This window comes from Chiloscyllium plagiosum, unplaced genomic scaffold (genome assembly GCF_037043375.1).
Source record: "Chiloscyllium plagiosum isolate Xiang-an unplaced genomic scaffold, Cpla_swu_hap1 HiC_scaffold_3, whole genome shotgun sequence".
Taxonomy (NCBI): domain Eukaryota; kingdom Metazoa; phylum Chordata; class Chondrichthyes; order Orectolobiformes; family Hemiscylliidae; genus Chiloscyllium; species Chiloscyllium plagiosum.
This window is the reverse complement of record NW_028270141.1, coordinates 158,545,417-158,563,515: the sequence shown is the minus strand read 5'-3', so window position 1 is coordinate 158,563,515 and position 18,099 is coordinate 158,545,417. Positions and strand designations below refer to the sequence as shown.

The 18,099-nt window shown below is 44.9% G+C and overlaps 1 protein-coding gene across 1 annotated transcript in view; it reads right to left on the bottom strand.

The window, feature by feature from the left end:
* The window catches only part of LOC122540190 (dynein axonemal heavy chain 6-like), a 1,075,999-nt gene that overhangs the window by 660,575 nt on the left and 397,325 nt on the right, over positions 1 to 18,099 (bottom strand). Inside the window, exons 42-45 of the mRNA XM_087984706.1 lie at positions 16,881 to 17,009; positions 13,763 to 13,903; positions 12,320 to 12,487; positions 9,447 to 9,617 (exon numbers count right to left, since the gene is read on the bottom strand). Coding sequence (XP_087840832.1) covers positions 9,447 to 9,617; positions 12,320 to 12,487; positions 13,763 to 13,903; positions 16,881 to 17,009 — 609 coding nt within the window. The remainder of the gene's footprint in view (positions 1 to 9,446; positions 9,618 to 12,319; positions 12,488 to 13,762; positions 13,904 to 16,880; positions 17,010 to 18,099) is intronic.

The following is an 18,099-nucleotide window of genomic DNA, read 5'->3' as shown; positions in this document are numbered from 1 at the left end:
TGCAGAGGTGTTTACCCCATGTTGTAACAGTTTGGGAGCTTTCATCTGCGATTTGAAAGGATTTGAATTGATTTGGGATCCAAAAAAGCCCAGTAGATTTAAAACAGGTTTCTGTCCTAGATCTTTACATAAAACGTAGATGAGACAATTTGTTTAATTTTGGTGATTTGTGGTTGATTAAATTAAAAGTGAGAGAAATGGCTCTTAAAATTGCTAAAGAGGTTCTGGGATTTGAAGGTAATTCTCAAAATTGGCAATAAAGTTTAGAAGGAAAGAAAAGGCCATACTTTTAGAATTAGCAAAAAACGTTAGATTTAGTTTTAAGCAAGGACAAAAGTAAAGCTGAAATTTTAAGGGAATTACTCAAACGCTGAGGTGTGTCAGAGAAACAGACACGTGCAGGAGAGGTAGAAAAACTTAAATTACAATTGAGGAAAATGGAGTTAGAAGATAAACAAAGAGAGAGAAGGTTCTCAGCTGAGCAAGGAGAGAGAGAAGAAAGAGAGAGTGGAAGAGAGAGAGAGAGAATTTGAACTTGAGAATTTGCAACTTAGTCAGCAAAGTCAAGTTAATAGGATGGAGATTAAAAGAGAAGATAGTGATATATACAAATATGTCAAACTCTGCCACATTTTGATGAGAAAGATTTGAAGCCTTCTTTTATTTCATTTGAAAAATTGGCTTCGCAGATGGAGTGGTCTGAGGATTTATGGGTAATGCTAGTTCAGACTAAACTGGTAGGCAAGGTTAGTGAGGTATTTGCTGCACTGTCAGATGAGGAGTCAAGAGATTATGAAGAGGTGAAACAGGTTATTTTAAGTGTTTATGAATAGGTACCAGAAGCATATAGACAGTGGTTCAGAAACATAAAGAAGGAACCAGGTCAGACTTATGCTGAGTTTGAAAGAATTAAGAACAAAGAAAATTTACAGCCCAGGAACAGGCTCTTCGGCCCTTCAAGCCTGAGCCGATCCTAATCTACTGTCTAAACCTGTCAGTCAATTCCTAGGCATCTGTATCCCTCTGCTCCCCATCTACTCATGCATCTGTCCAGACCCATCGTAAATGAATCTACTGTGCCTGCCTCTACCACCTCTGCTGGCAACGTGTTCCAGACACCCACCACCCTCTGTGTGAAGTACTTGCCGCGTGCATCCCCCTTAAACTTTCCATCTCTCACCTTGAAAGCGTGACCTCTTGTTATTGAATCCTTCACCCTGGAAAAAAGCTTGTCTCTATCCACCCTGTAAACCTCAATCATGTCTCCCCACAATCTCCTTTTTTCTAGTGAAAATAAACCCAACCTACTCAACCTCTCTTCATAGCTAGCACCTTCCATACCAGGCAACCTGCATCTCCACACACATCATTTACTGCATCCGCTGCACCCGAAGTGGCCTCCTATACATTGGGGAGACAGGCCGCCTACTTGTGTAACGTTTCAGAAAACACCTCTGGGACACCTGCACCAACAAACCCAACCGCCCCGTGGCTGAACACTTCAACTCCCCTCCCACTCCGCCAAGGACATGCAGGTCCTTGGACTCCTCCATCGTCAGACCATGGCATCACGATGCCTGGAGGAAGAGTGCCTCATCTTCTGCCTAGGAACCCTCTAACCACAAGGGATGAATACAGATTTCTCCAGCTTCCTCATTTCCCCTCCCCCCCCACCTTTTCTCAGTCCCAACCCTCAGACTCAGCACCGTCTTCTTGACCTGCAATCTTCTTCCCGACCTCTCCGCCCCCACCCCCTCTCCGGCCTATCACCCTCACCTTAACTTCCTTCCATCTATAGTATTCCCAACGCCCCTCCCCCAAGTCCCTCCTCCCTACCTATTATCTCAGCCCGCTTGGCACACCCTCCTCATTCCTGAAGAAGGGCTTATGCCCGAAACGTCGATTCTCCTGCTCCTTTGATGCTGCCTGACCTGCTGCACTTTTCCAGCAACACATTTTTAAGCAACATCTTCGTAACCCTTCTCTGCACCCTCTCCAAAGCATCCACATCCTTTTGGTAATGTGGCGCCCAGAACTATACACAGTATTCTAAATACGGCCGAACCAATGTCTTGTACAATGTTAACATGACCTGCAAGCTCATATACTCAATACCCTGTCCAATGAAGGCAAGCATACTATATGCCTTCTTGACCACTCTATCCACCTGTGCAGCAACCTTCAGGGTACAATGGACCTGCACTCCCAGATCTCTCTGCCCATCAACTTTTCCCAAGGCTCTTCCATTCATTGTATAATTCGCTCTAGAATTAGACTTGCCTAAATGCATCACGCAGTCATTTTGATAGTTGGGTGTGTGCTTTGATAGATAGGACCTTTGAGGCTCTAAGAGAGATTATTCTGCTGGAGGAGTTTAAAAACTCACTTCCAGAGATGGTAAGAATTAGTGGGCGGCACGGTGGCACAGTGGTTAGCACTGCTGCCTCACAGCGCCAGAGACCCGGGTTCAATTCCCGCCTCAGGCGACTGACTGTGTGGAGTTTGCACGTTCTCCCCGTGTCTGCGTGGGTTTCCTCCGGGTGCTCCGGTTTCCTCCCACAGTCCAAAGATGTGCAGGTCAGGTGAATTGGCCATGCTAAATTGCCCGTAGTGTTAGGTAAGGGGTAAATGTAGGGGCATGGGTGGGTTGCGCTTCGGCGGGGCGGTGTGGACTTGTTGGGCCGAAGGGCCTGTTTCCACACTATAATTAATCTAATCTAATTCATGTGGAGGAACAGAGTTAGCAGATGAATACTCGTTGGTGCATAAGATAAGCTTCTGGCCAGACTTTTGTCCTGTGAAGGATAGAAGTTGGGAGAAGGGGAGATCATGCACTATAAAACAGAGTCGAGAACACTGGTAAGAGTTTACCATAGGATAAAAAAGAAGCCCAAGAGGGTAGAATGGAGGTGAAAGGCCTCTGATGTTTCCATTGTGGTAAGGTGGGACATGTAAAGTCACAGTACTGATTGTTAAAGAAAGCCATTGTGGGAAAAGATGTGGTAAAAGAAGCTAAGCCAGTGGCATTAGTGAAGGAGACCCCAAGAAGAGCCGAGCTGCAGGAGAGTGCACAGCCTAGGCAGGGGCTGGGTATGGAGTTAGTACCTGATCTCTATCAAGAATTTGCCTTTGTGGGTAAAGTTTACTCAGAACAACAAGGGGAAGGAGGACAAGAAGTTATAATTTTGAGACACAGGATCTAACCAGTCGCTGATAGAAAGGGATGAGTGAATATGCACTCTTTCTGATCTGTTATCAGAGAGTGTGGTAATTTATGGGATAGATGGACAGAAATTTAGCATAATATAAGATCAGGTTGGAGAGGCACTCAAGACTGGGAAATTACAGTGGGAGTGATTGACAGAGTGTCAGTTCCAGGAATTCAATTTATTCTTGGAAATGATTTGGCAGGACCCAAGGTGGGAGTGACACCTCTTGCTGTGGAGAAGCCCAAGGAAGACCAAGAAACTGAGGAGTTAAAACAGAAATATCTTGGTATTTTCTCAGACTGTGTGGTAACCAGATCCCACTATCATAGATTATAGCACAGAGCAAAAACTAAAGAGAACGATGAAGGAGTTGAGGTTCAGTTAGCGGATATCCTGTTTGATGTAATGGTGCATGAAATACCTGAACAGGCAGAGGGTCAGACAGAAGTGTTTAGTCCTGAAAGGCTAAGGGACTTGCAACAAAAAGACAAGACGATAAAAGATATATATGTGGATATGTACTCTGAAAAGGAGACAGAGAATACTCTGGAGGGTTATTATCTGAAAGATAGAATCCTCAGATGGAAATGAATGGAGACCACGGCAGGTTAGTGCAGAGGAGAAATGGGCCAAAGTGCACCAGATTGTGTTGCCGGGAGCACACAGACAGGAGGTGTTCCGGGTAGCACATGAACTACCTGCAGGAGGTCACTTGGGGGTAAGAAAGACTCAGGCTAAGGTACAAAAACATTTTTATTGGCCTGGAGTGCACAAGGATGTGGTTACCTTTGCCGTACGTGTCATACATGCTAAATGGTAGGTCTGCCACAGGACGGTAATAAAAACCAGCCCCTTTGTTGCCAGTTCCTGCTTTGGAAGATCCTTTCACACGGGTTATAATTGATCGTGTAGGTCCCCTCCCGAGAACTAAAAGTGGGAACCAGCACTTGTTAATCATAATGGATGTGTCTCCCAGATTTCCGGAGGCAATTGTGGCAAGGTAAAAAGGGTGGTAGAGGAGTTACTAGCTTTCTTCACACTGTATGGGCTACCCAGAGAGATTCAGTCAGACCAAGGGTCATATTTTACTACTAGGCTGTTTAAGGAGGTTATGGATAGCCTAGGAATACAGCACTTTAAATCCAGTGCATATCATCCTGAATCCCAGGGAGCTTTAGAAAGGTGACATCAGGAAGACCATGTTGAGAGCATACTGTCAGGATTACCCGAATGATTGGGATAAAGATATCCCATTCTTATTGTTTGCCATTAGAGGTGCCCCAAACAAATCTACTCCGTTCACTCCCTTTGAGTTAATCTTAGGGCATGAAATGAGAGGCCCTTTGAAATTAATTAAAGAAAAATTGACAAGACCAAAGTCGGAGATCTCACACTTAGATTATGTATCAGAGGTGAGGGAAAGATTAAAGCGAATAGATGAATTAGCGAAACAGCCCCTAACGAGGGCACAGTGTAGAGACAAGGAGGTGGCAGATAAAAGCTCTGAGACGTGGACATTTTCCCAAGGGGATGAGGTGTTAGTACTGTTCCCGGTGATAGGAGATCCCTTCAAAGGCAGATTTAGTGGTTCCTATCAAATTGAGAAATATTTGAATCAGGTGAATATCTAGTAAAGATGCCAGATAGAAAAAATGGTATGGGTATGTCATGTGCACATGTTGAAACTGTATTATATTAGAGAGAAAGAACTGGAGAAACAGGCGTTAGTTACTGCCCCGCAGGGTGAGGAATCAAATCCAGATGATGTGGATTTTGAGGTGCCTCAAAATGGATTAAAAAATAAAGAAGTCCTTGAGGAGTGGGATAGGTTAGTGAGCCATCTGCCTCAGGAGTGTAGAACACAGCTGTAGGATTTGTTACTGCAGTATAAGAACATATGTAAGAATCAGATAGCGAGGAAGGATGCTTTTGTACATGAAATAGACGTAGGGAATACTGCTCTGATAAAACAACATCCCTATCAGCTTAAACCTTTCAAAGTCAGACAGGTCCAGGTAGAGGTGGAGGCCATGCCCAACGAGAACATCATCGATCCAAGCCAGAGCGAGTGGAGTTCGCCGATTGTCTTAGTTCCCAAACCGAACAGGACACAACAATTCTGAATGGATTATCAGAACGCTGTTACAAAATCGGACTCATATCCAATTTCGAGATTGAAGGACTGTATTGAGAAAGCTGGACAAGCCAGTTACATCACCAAGTTGGACTCACTGCATGGTTACTGGCAGGTACCTCTATCAGAGACGGTGCAAGAAATTTCTGCGTGTTTAACCCCAAATGGGCTATATCAGTTTAAAGTGATGCCCTTTGGAATGAAGACTGCACCCACCACATTCCAAAGACTCATGAACAGAGTTGTGGCTGGGTTAACAAACTGTGCAGTCTATCTGGACGATGTCGTGATCTTTAGTAAGTCCTGGAAAGATGACATGGTCCAGTTGGCAGAGCTCTTTAACACGACCACAAGAAGCAAAACTGGTGACAAACTTAAACAAAACTTAATTTGTGAAAGCAGAGGTGATGTTCTTGGGACATAACATCGGTTATGGAAGGTTGGCCCCATGGAACGCAAAGACAAAGGCCATCGAGGAATTTCCACGATCAACCTCAAAGAAAGAGGTGCTTTGATTCTTGGGACTCAGTGGATTCTACTGGAACTTTGTTCCAAACTTCAGCGTTGTCATGGCACCGTTAATCGATTTGCTGAAGAAGAACACAAAGTTTCGGTGGACAGAACCATGCCAGGAGGCATTCAACCATTTGAAAGCAATATTCACCACCAAACTAGTTTTGGCTACACCAAACTTCTCAAAACCTTTTAAAGTTGTCATCGATGCTAGTGACACAGGAGTCAGAGCTGTACTGCTATGGGAAAGTGAGGACAGGATTGAACTGCCAGTTGGTTACTTTTCAAAGAAGATTAATATCCACCAGAAGAAATACTCCACGATGGAAAAAGAACAATTGAGTTTGGTTCTGGCCTTACAACATTTTAACATGTAGGTCATGAACAATGTGTCGGAGACGGCTGTGTGCACGGATCCCAATCCTCTTACATTCCTGGAATGCTTTAAAGACAAGTATATGCAACTATTTCGTTGGAGTCTTATGTTACAGTGGCTTAATTTACATATCGTACATGTTGAGGGTCGTAAGAATGTAATTGCAGATTTAATTGATAAAGTATAGATAAGATTGATCTGTATTCAACATTGTATTTATGTGGGAAGGGGTTAATATGAACTTAGATTAAAGTCATATGGATGTCATGATATTGTGGTTAAGGGGTAGAGGAAAACAAATTAAGCCATCTCTTTATTATGATCTTTCATTTTTTCTTAAGGGAGGGGTGTCATGAAGTTGTAGAAGTCCTGTACCTTGAGAGAGTTGAGAGTTGAAAAGCTAGCAAGGCCTGCCTGACACAGCACAAGTAACAATGTCGAAAAAGCTAGAGTAGCTGGGTTGCCATGAGTCAAAAACAAATCAGTTTAAATTATGCCCCACGATACCAAACTCCAATCAATTTATTATTTTACTAATATTCAAACCAATGAGATGATCTGATGTTTTGGGGTATAAATCTAGACATTTTTGAACAGTTGAGAGAGAATTGTCACAGAGACTACTAGCTCAAGAGCTCTCTGAGAGGTACCTGTCTGGGGAAGGAGTTTGTGCAGCAGAACATCAAAATCGACCCAGAGAGAATCTATAGAGGAAAGTTTACAAAGGAGATTTGGCAAAGCTGGTTGCTTTTGAAACGTGATTTTTTTCTTGTAAATCATAATCAGGATTTTTTTATCGGACTAGTATTGTAGAGTGGGTTTAAGAGAAAGGAGTTGTAAATAGATGGTGGTTTTAATATTCTCTGTTGGACTTAAAGAATAAAGTTGTTAATTTTTACTTTAAATAGTGACCTCTGAGATAGCTCATTGCCTCTCGAATTTTAACAGATTACAGCAGGGGGTGAATCTTTTTTGTGTTGCTGGTTTAAATTAGCTGAGGGGTTTATCTGTGTCATAACAAAGTGAACTAAGAGAGAGAAAATTGGCAAATAAAACACAATGTGAAGAAATGCGAGAAAATGAGAAATACAGAGTATTCCCTAAATAGTGAGAGGCTGGGTTGAAGTGTTGGAACTTCAAAGAAACTTGGATGTACTTGTTCATGAGCCACTGAAAGTTAGTGTAATGGTAACAAAAGCAATTAGAAAGGCAAATTGTACAACTGCCTTTGTTACAAGATGATATAAGTATAGAGACAAAGACATCTTGCTGCAATTATATAGCAGCTTGATGAAACCACACTTGGAGCATTGCATCTGCTACTGGTCTCCTTACCTAAGAAAAGAATATTCTTGCTGTAGTGGGAATGCAACAAAAGTTTGCCAAACTAATCAAAAAAACAAAGAACTGTGAATGCTGGAAATCTGAAACAAGAACAGAAATAGCTGGAGAAACCCAGCAGGTCTGTCTCGCAGCATCAGAGGGAACGCAGAATCAGTATTTAGGGTCGAATGACCCTTCATGAGAACCATTTCACCAGCTGGTTCTAAGACTGAGAGGGAGAGCCCTTCATGGTAACCTGAGGCAGTATGGGAATTGAACCCACATGGTTGGCATCAGTCTGCATTGCAGGCCAGCTGTCCAGCCAACTGAACTAAAATGACACCACCCCTCCCCACCCACCCAGTGAAAGTAGGCAGGCAGGTGCAGCAAGCAATTAGGAAGGCAAATGATACAATGCCGTCCAGTGCAGAAGGATTGGAATTGAGAAATAGTGATGTCTTCCTGCAGTTATACAGGGCCTTGGCGAGAGCACACCTGGAGTACTCCATGCAGGTTCGGTCTCCCTACCTAAGGAAGGATAAACCTCCCATCGAGGGTCTGCAGTGAGGGATCCCTGGACTGATACTGGGGATGTTAGGACTCTCCCGTGAGAGAGATTGGTTCAACTGGGCCTGTATTCACTGGAATTTAGAAAGATGAGTGGGATATGATAGCAACATAGACAGTTCTAACAAGGTTAGACAGACTAGATACAGGGGGGAGGTTTCCTTGACAGTGGAGTCTAGAACCAGGGGTCACAATCTCAAGGCACGGGGTAGACCATTTAGAATTGAGATAAGGAAATATTTCTTCACTTCGACAGTGACCAACCTGAGGACTGTACTCCCACAGAAGATTGTGAGGCTGGGGCATGTTTAATTATTTAGATATCCAAGACATCAATGGTTGTGGAGAGAAACCACAATCACTGAGCCCCGCCCCCTTCACCCCACTGTCAACAGGGCTTACCATTGACCAGAAACTCAACTGGACTCACCATATAAACACACTGAGCAGGTCAGAGACTAGGGTTGCTGCAGCGAGGAACTCACCTCCGGACACCTCAAAGCCTATCCACCATCCACAGGGCACAAATCAGGAGTGGGATGGAATACTCCCCACTTGCCTGAATGGGAGCAGCTCCAACAACACTCAAGAAACATGATACCATCTAGGACAAAGCAGCCACTTAATTGGCACCAAATCCACAAACATCCACTCCCTCCCCCACCGACTCTCAGTAGCATCAGTGTGTACTATCCACAGATACACTGCAGAAATTCACCAAAGATCCTCAGACATCACCTTCCAAACCCACAACCACTACCATCTGGAAGGACAAGGGCAGCAGGTACTTGGGAACACCATTCCCTGCAAATTCCCCTCCAAGACACTCATCATCCTGACTTGGAAATATATCGCCATTCCTTCACAGTCATTGGGTCAGAATCCTGAAATTTACTCCTCAGGGCATTGTGGATCAACCCCCAGCAAGTGGACTGCAGCGATTCAAGAAGGCAGCTGACCACCACCTTCTCAAGGGCAAATAGGGATGGGCTATCAATGGTGGTCAGCCAGCGACACCAAAGTCCCACAAATGAATATAAACAACGTGGGAATATGGCTTTGAGGTAGAGGATGAGCCATGGTCAAATTAAATGGTGGAACAGGCTCAAAGGGCTAAATCGCCTGCTCCTGCTCCGAGTTTCTATGTTTCTCAAATGGACAAAATCCTTGGTCTGGACTCTGAGAACACTTTGTGAAAGAAAATCCTTAACATCTTGGCATTAAGATCCTAGTCGCTAGTCTCCCAAATTTCCTTTAAGCCAATACCCTGCTCCCATCGCCTTGAACGTTGGAGCTTGTTATTGGGCAGCAATAAGCTTCTTACCTTGAAGTAGTTGTGGAGATCGTCTGAGAGGAAAGTATAAAACATCTGCCTGTCTTTTTTGTCACTAAGTCGATCATGGAAAACCCTGCTCACTTCGTGTGCAAACAGAATGATTGTCTTTTCTCTGGAAGCAATTTCAGATTCATGAGCCTGCAGCAGGCCCTGGACTACCTGTAAAAACAAGGCAGACCACTGAGAAATGGATAGTCATCTCCTCATCACACACTCCCACACACGCAATGACATCGACACAAGTTGGCCTTACCTACGTGTGACTCCAGGCCCACAGCAGTGTGACTGACACTGAATTGACCTCTGAAATGGCCAGGTAAGCCAATCACTTGTATCAAAATGCTCAAGAAAAGTCCACTAAGAACTAAACTGGATGAACCAGCTGAATATTTATCAAGGTGTCACACAAGAGGCTGCTAAATAAGGAAAGGGCCCATGGTGTTCGGGGCAAAGTCCTGGCATGGATAGAGGATTGGCTGACTGACAGAAGGTAGACAGTGGGGATAAAGGGGTTTTTTTTCAGAGTGGCAGCCAGTAACAAGTGAAGTTCTGTAGGGCTCAGTGTTGGGATCAGAGCTATTCACATTATACCTGAACAAACAGGATGCAGGAACTGAGGGCATTTTTGCTACAAAAAGACAGATGGAGGGACAGGTAGTGTTGAGGAAGCACGGAGGCTGCAGAAGGGCTTGAACATGCTCGGAGAGTGGACACAGAAGATGAGATACAGTTTGGGAAAGTGTAGATTATGCACTTTGGTTGGAAGAATAGAGGCATAGACTATTTCTAAATGTGGAAAGGCTTCAGAAATCTGAAGCATGATGGGACTTAAGAGTCTGGGTGCAGAATTCTCTTAAGGTTAACATACAGATTCAGTTCACAGTTAGGAAGGCAAATGTAATGTTAACATTTAGTTTCAGAGGGCTAGAATACAAGAGCAGAAATGTACTGCTGAGGCTGTATAAAGCTCTGGTCGGACCGCGTTTGGAATATTGTGGGCAGTTTTTCTTTGGCCTGGTATCTAAGGAAAGATGTATTGGTGTCGGAGAGGGTCCAGAGGAAGCTTACAAAAATGATCCTGGGGATGAAGGGCTTGTCATATGAGGAGCGGTTGAGGACTCTGGGTCTGTACTCAATAACATGAAGAAGAATGAGGGGCGATTTAGTTGAAACTAACAGAATACTGAGAGGCCTGGATAGAGTGGACGCGGAGAAAATGTTTCCTCTAGCAGAAGAGATTAGGACCCAAGGGCACAGGCCAGAGTAAAGGGATGACCCTTCAGAACTGAGGTGAGAAGGAATTTCTTCAGCTGGGGTGGGGAGGGGGGGTAAATCTGGGGAACTCCTTGCTGCACAAGGCTGTGGAGGTCAAGACGTTGAGTGTATTTCAAACAGAGATAGAGAGGTTCCTGATTGGGAAAGAGATCAAAGGTTACAGAGAGAAGGTAGGATTGAATGAGATTAAGAAACTTATCAGCCATGATTGAATGGTGGTGTGGACTCAGTGTGCCAAAATAGCCTAATTCTGCTCCTCTATCTAATGGTCTCATGGTCTAACTAGCTGACATTGACTTTAGCCACTGGAATTAACCTTGCCAATATGATTCGATTAGTTAACCCTCCTCACTACCAGCTGGAAACTTGTGATGAAATTGAAGAGCTGTCCCACAAAGTAGACAAGCACTGGCCAAATACAGTCTGTTGTGATATAATGTGATAGTTCCATTCCTGTGCGGTGCTGCATTATATGAAAATTGTGTAACAGCAGCACCATTTAAACCAATGGGACCAGAATCGTGTTATAGCCAATACAGGTGAGGAAAGCTCACATTCTACGAATTAAAATTAAAATCCCTACAGGGTGCAAACAGACCCTTCAGTCCAACAAGTCTACACCAACCCTCTGAAGAATAACCCACCCAGACCCATTCCCCTCCCCGATATTTACTCCTGACTAATGCACCTTAAGTACACATCCCTATAGGCAATTGAGCATGGCCAATTCACCTAACTTGAACATTTTTGGACTGTGGGAGGAAATCGGAGCACCTGGAGGAAACCCACACAGACACGGGAAGAATGTGCAAAGTCCACACAGACAGTCGCCCGAGGCTGGAATAGAACCCAGGCCCACTGGCGCTGTGAGGCAGCAGTGCTAACCACTGAGCCACTGTGCCACTCAGTCAAAATAACAGTCTAAATTCTTCAGGCATGTTATAGCCAATTGGTGTTGAAGAGATGTGCGTTATGGCAGAACCAACTATATTCTCATGATATCGCACCTAACAGAAAATGTTCCAGCCTCCACGGGTCACTATCCCTGATATCGTCCTGATCCACCACCAGGACAGACACACCAGAGGTTGAAATACTGCTACTATGATCCCAGCTGATGTTAGTACCAGAAACACTTGACAAAATAATGCATTATTTAACGACTGTTCCAAAAAGGCAGCAATCCATACACACACCCCGCAGCAAAGGCAATTCAGTAACACAGTTATTAGTCTCACGCGCTGTCTCTCTCCAGTCCAGTAGAAAGAAACACTGACAGGAAATATCTGCCCCGTTTGATTATTAAAAAGGAGCCTCTCTGTCAAGGACTTCAGTCTAGCAGCAGAGAGCTCCAGTTTTCAGCTCCAGCAGCCAGTAAAACTCAAGCTTTCTGGGTCTGTGAGAGTCTGATCCTGCCCACTTCTGATTCTTTTGGCCTTTATAAAAATACCCAGAGACAACCAACTGCCTGTCTGAAGGAGACATCTCGGCACCACCTTGACAATACCCCTCTATAAGAGAAACAGGACAGAACACACGTGTTAAAGGATTGTCAGAGTAGTGGGAGAGTAAACAGAATGACTTACCTTAGCCAGGTCTCTCATGTTGAATGTATAGTGGGGTTTGACTGGAGTGGGCAGCATTTGACGGCACATCTTATAGTAAATAGCAATGGCAGCAGTCACTAACAGCTCTCGGCACTTCTGCACCACTGGCAGGAAGTTTTGGCTTTCCAGGTGACATCCAACTTGTACCTGAGGAAACAAGGAAACTCTCTCAGAAGACAGCCAAATTCATCAACAGTTAGCACCAGCCATTCTGTATTTGCTACGTTTGATTTGTTTCCTATGATATACCTGTCTTGGGGGCGTTGGTTGGGGTAAGTGCAGGAGCATCTTGTCACAACACTCGTCCTTTTATTTCTAAAAGCTGTTCCTTGGCTCAAGGAGACTCTGTCCTTGATAAACCAGGCCAGGCTCCGATCAGACTGGTTTGGGAAGGAGATTAAAGGGTATTGAGAGGTCTTTTTGTTTATATGTAAACAGATGAGACTTCTGGCCAAAGTGGTCATGTTTTAGAAGTGACCTGTATAATGAGAGTGGTCAGCTCTCTATCTGAGCAGTTTAATTCAGTCCAGAACTGGTTGGGAGTTCAACAGTGAGCTATGTGGAAACAAATTCTCTCTCTCTCTCTTTCTCTTTCTCTCTCTCTGTCTGTTCTTCAGCCTTTCTAACTTCAACCAATAAGCATATGATCCTTTTCTGTACTGTGTTTTAAAGAGGGTTTGCTCATTGGGACTCTTATGTATTTTCGGAACATATTGGACAGACTGAGTTCTGTCGGGATCCTTTATTCTGTTCTTGGTGTTTTATTGTGTAATTTCATGAATAAGTGTTTTTGTCTGTTTTAAAATCCAGTAGTCAGCCTCGCTAACTTAATCCGGGTAATTTTCACTGTACAATTACTGAAACAAATTGCAAAGGTATGGTCTGGGCTGCCTGCTTAAGAATGTTTTGAGTGGTCTGGCCTATCTTTAGTCTCAGTCAACATTTCTATATGTGTTAGTATCTTGCTTTTATGTTATTGTTATATCTGTGAAGTGATGGTGCAGTGGTTACTAATCCAGAGATCCAGGCTCATGTTCTGGGGACATGGAGTTCAAATTCCATCATGACAAACAGTGAAATTTCAATTCAGTAAAAATGACGGCTCGTCTAATTGGGAGTAAGCAACTGTTGTTGAAGGTTGTCTGGTTTACTAATGTTGTTCGGGGAAGGAAATCTGGCATCCTTACTTAGTCGAGGCTGCAGACCGGCAGCAATGTGACTCTTAACTGTTTTCTGGGCAATTAGGGATGGGCACTAAATGCTGGTGTAACCGGAGATGCCCACATCTCAGGACAAACTAAGAAACAAATGTTACTCTACCAGTCCTAGGAGGGTTTCAGCAGCTGCGAAGATGTTGAGGGGGATTTACTCATTGTCTAACTGCTAGATTACATGATGAATGGTACTGAGTTTGTCTCTTACCTGGAAAATGTGTTGCAGTGAGTTGGTGGAAGGCTGGGGCAGGGTGAAGATGCTGAAGTGTTTGAGAAGCCTTTGGCTGAGTTCAGTGCGAGCACCACTCGGGGGAGCACATGCAGCGACCAGAGTCACATCTTCCACACGCTGGTCATCGAGCGTGGATGGAGGTGGGGGGTAGACAGGAACAGGAAAAGACAGTCAATCCTGGAGCACCTTGTGCAATGAACTTTAACACAGGCCTGTTCAAACCTGAGAGGCAAGGAGTGAAACTCTGACAGTGCAGAGGGATGGAGGGGTTAAAGTGCAAGGGTCACAAAAGGTTCGTTTCTAGGTATAGCACAAAATTCAGAACTCCACAGGAGATGAGAGTAGAAATGGGCCATTCAGCCCATCAAGTCTGTTCCACCATTCAATGAGATCACGGCTGGATAGATAATGTTGCCTTATTCCTCTGTTTTCCTGCCTTATTCTTGTAAACTTTCAATGTCTGCATGATCAGAAATCAATCTCTCTCAGCCTTGAATATACTTAATTTTACCGTCTTCTCAGCTCTGTGCGGTAAAGAATTGCCCAGATTTATTACCCTATGAGAGACAAACTCTACCGCATCTCTCTCTCTCAAATGGGCAACCCCTTACTCTGAGCTGATGCCCTCTGGTCCTAAATCCTCTCATAATGGGAAAGAACCTCTCCAAATCAGCTCTGTCAAAGGCCCTGAAGAATCTTGTATGTTTCAATAAAGTTGCCTCTCAATCTTCTAAACTCCAATAAATACACACCCAACCTATTCAGTCTCACCTTATTAGACAATCCCTTCATACCTGACATCACCCCAACAAACCTTCTCTGGATCTACCTCCAATGCCAGTCTATCTTTCCTTAATAAGGAAAACTGTTCACAGCATTCCAGCTGTGCTCTGACTAATGTCTTGTGATAGTTTTAGCCATGCCCTTTGAAATAAGGGCGAACATTTCATTTGCCTTCCCTATTCCCCCCAGATGATTATATGGATAGGAACGTTTGGCAGGGAAATGGGGGGAAGGCAGGAGATTGGCACGAGGGAATAGAACCGTTCCGGGTACAATAGGCGGAATGCCTGAACTTGGAGGCTAACGTTTTATCATTGATGAACAAGGACTCTCAGAGTCCTCTGTTCTATAGCTTTCTGTAGTCTTTCTCTAATTAAATAATATTCAGTTTGTCCTTTCTTCCTGCCAAAGTACACAACCTTACAGTTCCTGCATTATATTTCATCTATCAAGTTTTTTTGCTCATTCACTTAACCTGGGTATATCCCTCGGAATCACAGAATTGTTACAGTATAGACATATGGATGATGATGGAATAGTGGAGGTTAGATGGGCCTCAGATTGGTTTCACAGGTCAGCGCAACATCGAGGGCCGAAGGGCCTGGACTGTGTTGTAATGTTCTATGTTTTAGTGTAGGAGAAAGCCATTCAGCCTATCATGCCTATACTAGTTCCATTTTCACTGGACTGGTCAGCCTCTCCTAATAAGACAGTCCCCCCATATGCAGGAACAGTCTAGTGAACGTCCTATGGATTTTCTGCAATGCCATTATATCTTTCCTTAGATAAGGGGCCCAAACTGTTTGTGGTATTTCAGCTGTAGTCTGAAAAGTGCCTTGTATGGTTTAGCAAGATCTTTAAACTTACATAACAACAGCAAATGAAATATAAATGTCCAGTCTTACCCTGATGCTACAGCAAAGTAAAGTGGATTCTGGAGTAGCCAGGCTGGAGACCCAGCTACAAATACCATGCATCATTTGTTTGGAGAGGTGGGGGGGGGGGGGTAAGGTACATGCAGAGTGGCAGTTGGAGAGGTGGGGGGGGGGGGGGTAAGGTACATGCAGAGTGGCAGTTGGAGAGGTGGGGGGGTAAGGTACATGCAGAGTGGCAGTTGGAGAGGTGGGGGGGGTAAGGTACATGCAGAGTGGCAGTTGGAGAGGTGGGGGGTAAAGTACATGCAGAGTGGCAGTTGGAGAGGTGGGGGGGGGTAAGGTACATGCAGAGTGGCAGTTGGAGAGGTGGGGGGTAAAGTACATGCAGAGTGGCAGTTGGAGAGGTGGGGGGGGTAAGGTACATGCAGAGTGGCAGTTGGAGAGGTGGGGGGTAAAGTACATGCAGAGTGGCAGTTGGAGAGGTGGGGGGGGTAAGGTACATGCAGAGTGGCAGTTGGAGAGGTGGGGGGGGTAAGGTACATGCAGAGTGGCAGTTGGAGAGTGGGGGGGGTAAGGTACATGCAGAGGGGCAGTTGGAGAGGTGGGGGGGGGTAAGGTACATGCAGAGTGACCAGTTGGAGAGGTGGGGGGGTAAGGTACATGCAGAGTGGCAGTTGGAGAGGTGGGGGGGGGGGGTAAGGTACATGCAGAGTGACCAGTTGGAGAGGTGGGGGGTAAGGTACATGCAGAGTGACCAGTTGGAGAGGTGGGGGGGTAAGGTACATGCAGAGTGACCAGTTGGAGAGGTGGGGGGGTAAGGTACATGCAGAGTGACCAGTTGGAGAGGTGGGGGGGTAAGGTACATGCAGAGTGACCAGTTGAATACTGATTTCTGCCTCATGGTAAAGCTGAACCATGAGGTTAAGGATGAAAGCTCACACATTACCAAGAACAGCCAAGCGAGGTTGGTGCAAGCAAGCACTGCTCAAAGGAAGGGTCCCAATACACTCTATAAACCCATTTTACAAGTGACCGTTGCCAATCTAATTCACCCAGTGTACATGTCGATTAAAATCACCCAGAGAACCAGGGGCCACAGTCTCAGAATCAGGAGCAGGCCATTTGGGATCAGGATCAGATGAAGTTTCTCAATGCATCCTTCTGCTCCCACTGCCTTCAAGAATAACATGAGCCAGTAACTTTCACCATTCCTGATGCATCAGACATCTAATAGCTCAGCCTCCAGCTGGCAGATACGGAGACTACCCTCCTTTAGCTGTAACCCATTTACAGCAAAGATAATTGATAAGGTTCACACTGGCATTGATCAGCCAACAGAGGCAGCAGTCCCATTATATTGTTCCAACCCATAAATAACTCCACTGTACAAGAGGGTTACAAACCAAATAATCATAACAACAAAGGATGGGACATACCAACCATTTGAGCTTCTTAATATCGAAGAAACCTCCGAGATCCAGGAATTGGCGGATCAGTTCGAGTGGAGGCTGTGCTCCGTATTGTTCAATAGCTGGCATGTTCAGGTCATCCAGAAACACAATCACCTGTCAGACACAAACCAAACACTACAGGGTGGAAGGAACACACTGACGGGGAGCACAGTGATATAGACATGGACTGGGAACACAGTGATATACACATGGACTGGGAACACGGTGATATACACATGGACTGGGAACACAGTGATATACACATGGACTGGGAACACGGTGATATATACATGGACTGGGAACACGGTGATATTCACATGGACTGGGAACACGGTAATATACACATGGACTGAGAACACAGTGATATACACATGGACTGGGAACACAGTGATATACACATTGACTGGGAGCACAGGGATGTTCACATGGGCTGGGAACACAGTGATATACACATGGACTGGGAACACGGTGATATACACATGGGCTGGGAACACAGTGATATACAAATGGACTGGGAACACGGTGATATACACATGGACTGGGAACACTGTGATATACACATGGACTGGGACCACGGTGATACACACATGGACTGGGAACACTGTGATATACACATGGACTGGGAACACAGTGATATACACATGGACTGGGAACACGGTGATATACACATGGACTGGGACCACGGTGATATACACATTGACTGGGAGCACGGTGATACACACATGGGCTGGGAACACAGTGATATACACATGGACTGGGAACACGGTGACACACACATGGACTGGGAACACTGTGATATACACATGGACTGGGACCACGGTGATATACACATGGACTGGGAACATTGTGATATACACATTGACTGGGAACACAGTGATATACACATTGACTGGGACCACGGTGATACACACATGGACTGGGAATACGGTGATATACACATGGACTGGGAACACTGTGATATACACATTGACTGGGAACACAGTGACATACACATTGACTGGGAGCACGGTGATACACACATGGGCTGGGAACACGGTGATATACACATGGACTGGGAACACGGTGATATACACATGGACTGGGAACACAGTGATATACACATTGACTGGGAACACGGTGATATACACATGGACTGGGAAGACAGTGATATACACATTGACTGGGAGCACGGTGATGTTCACATGGGCTGGGAACACAGTGATAT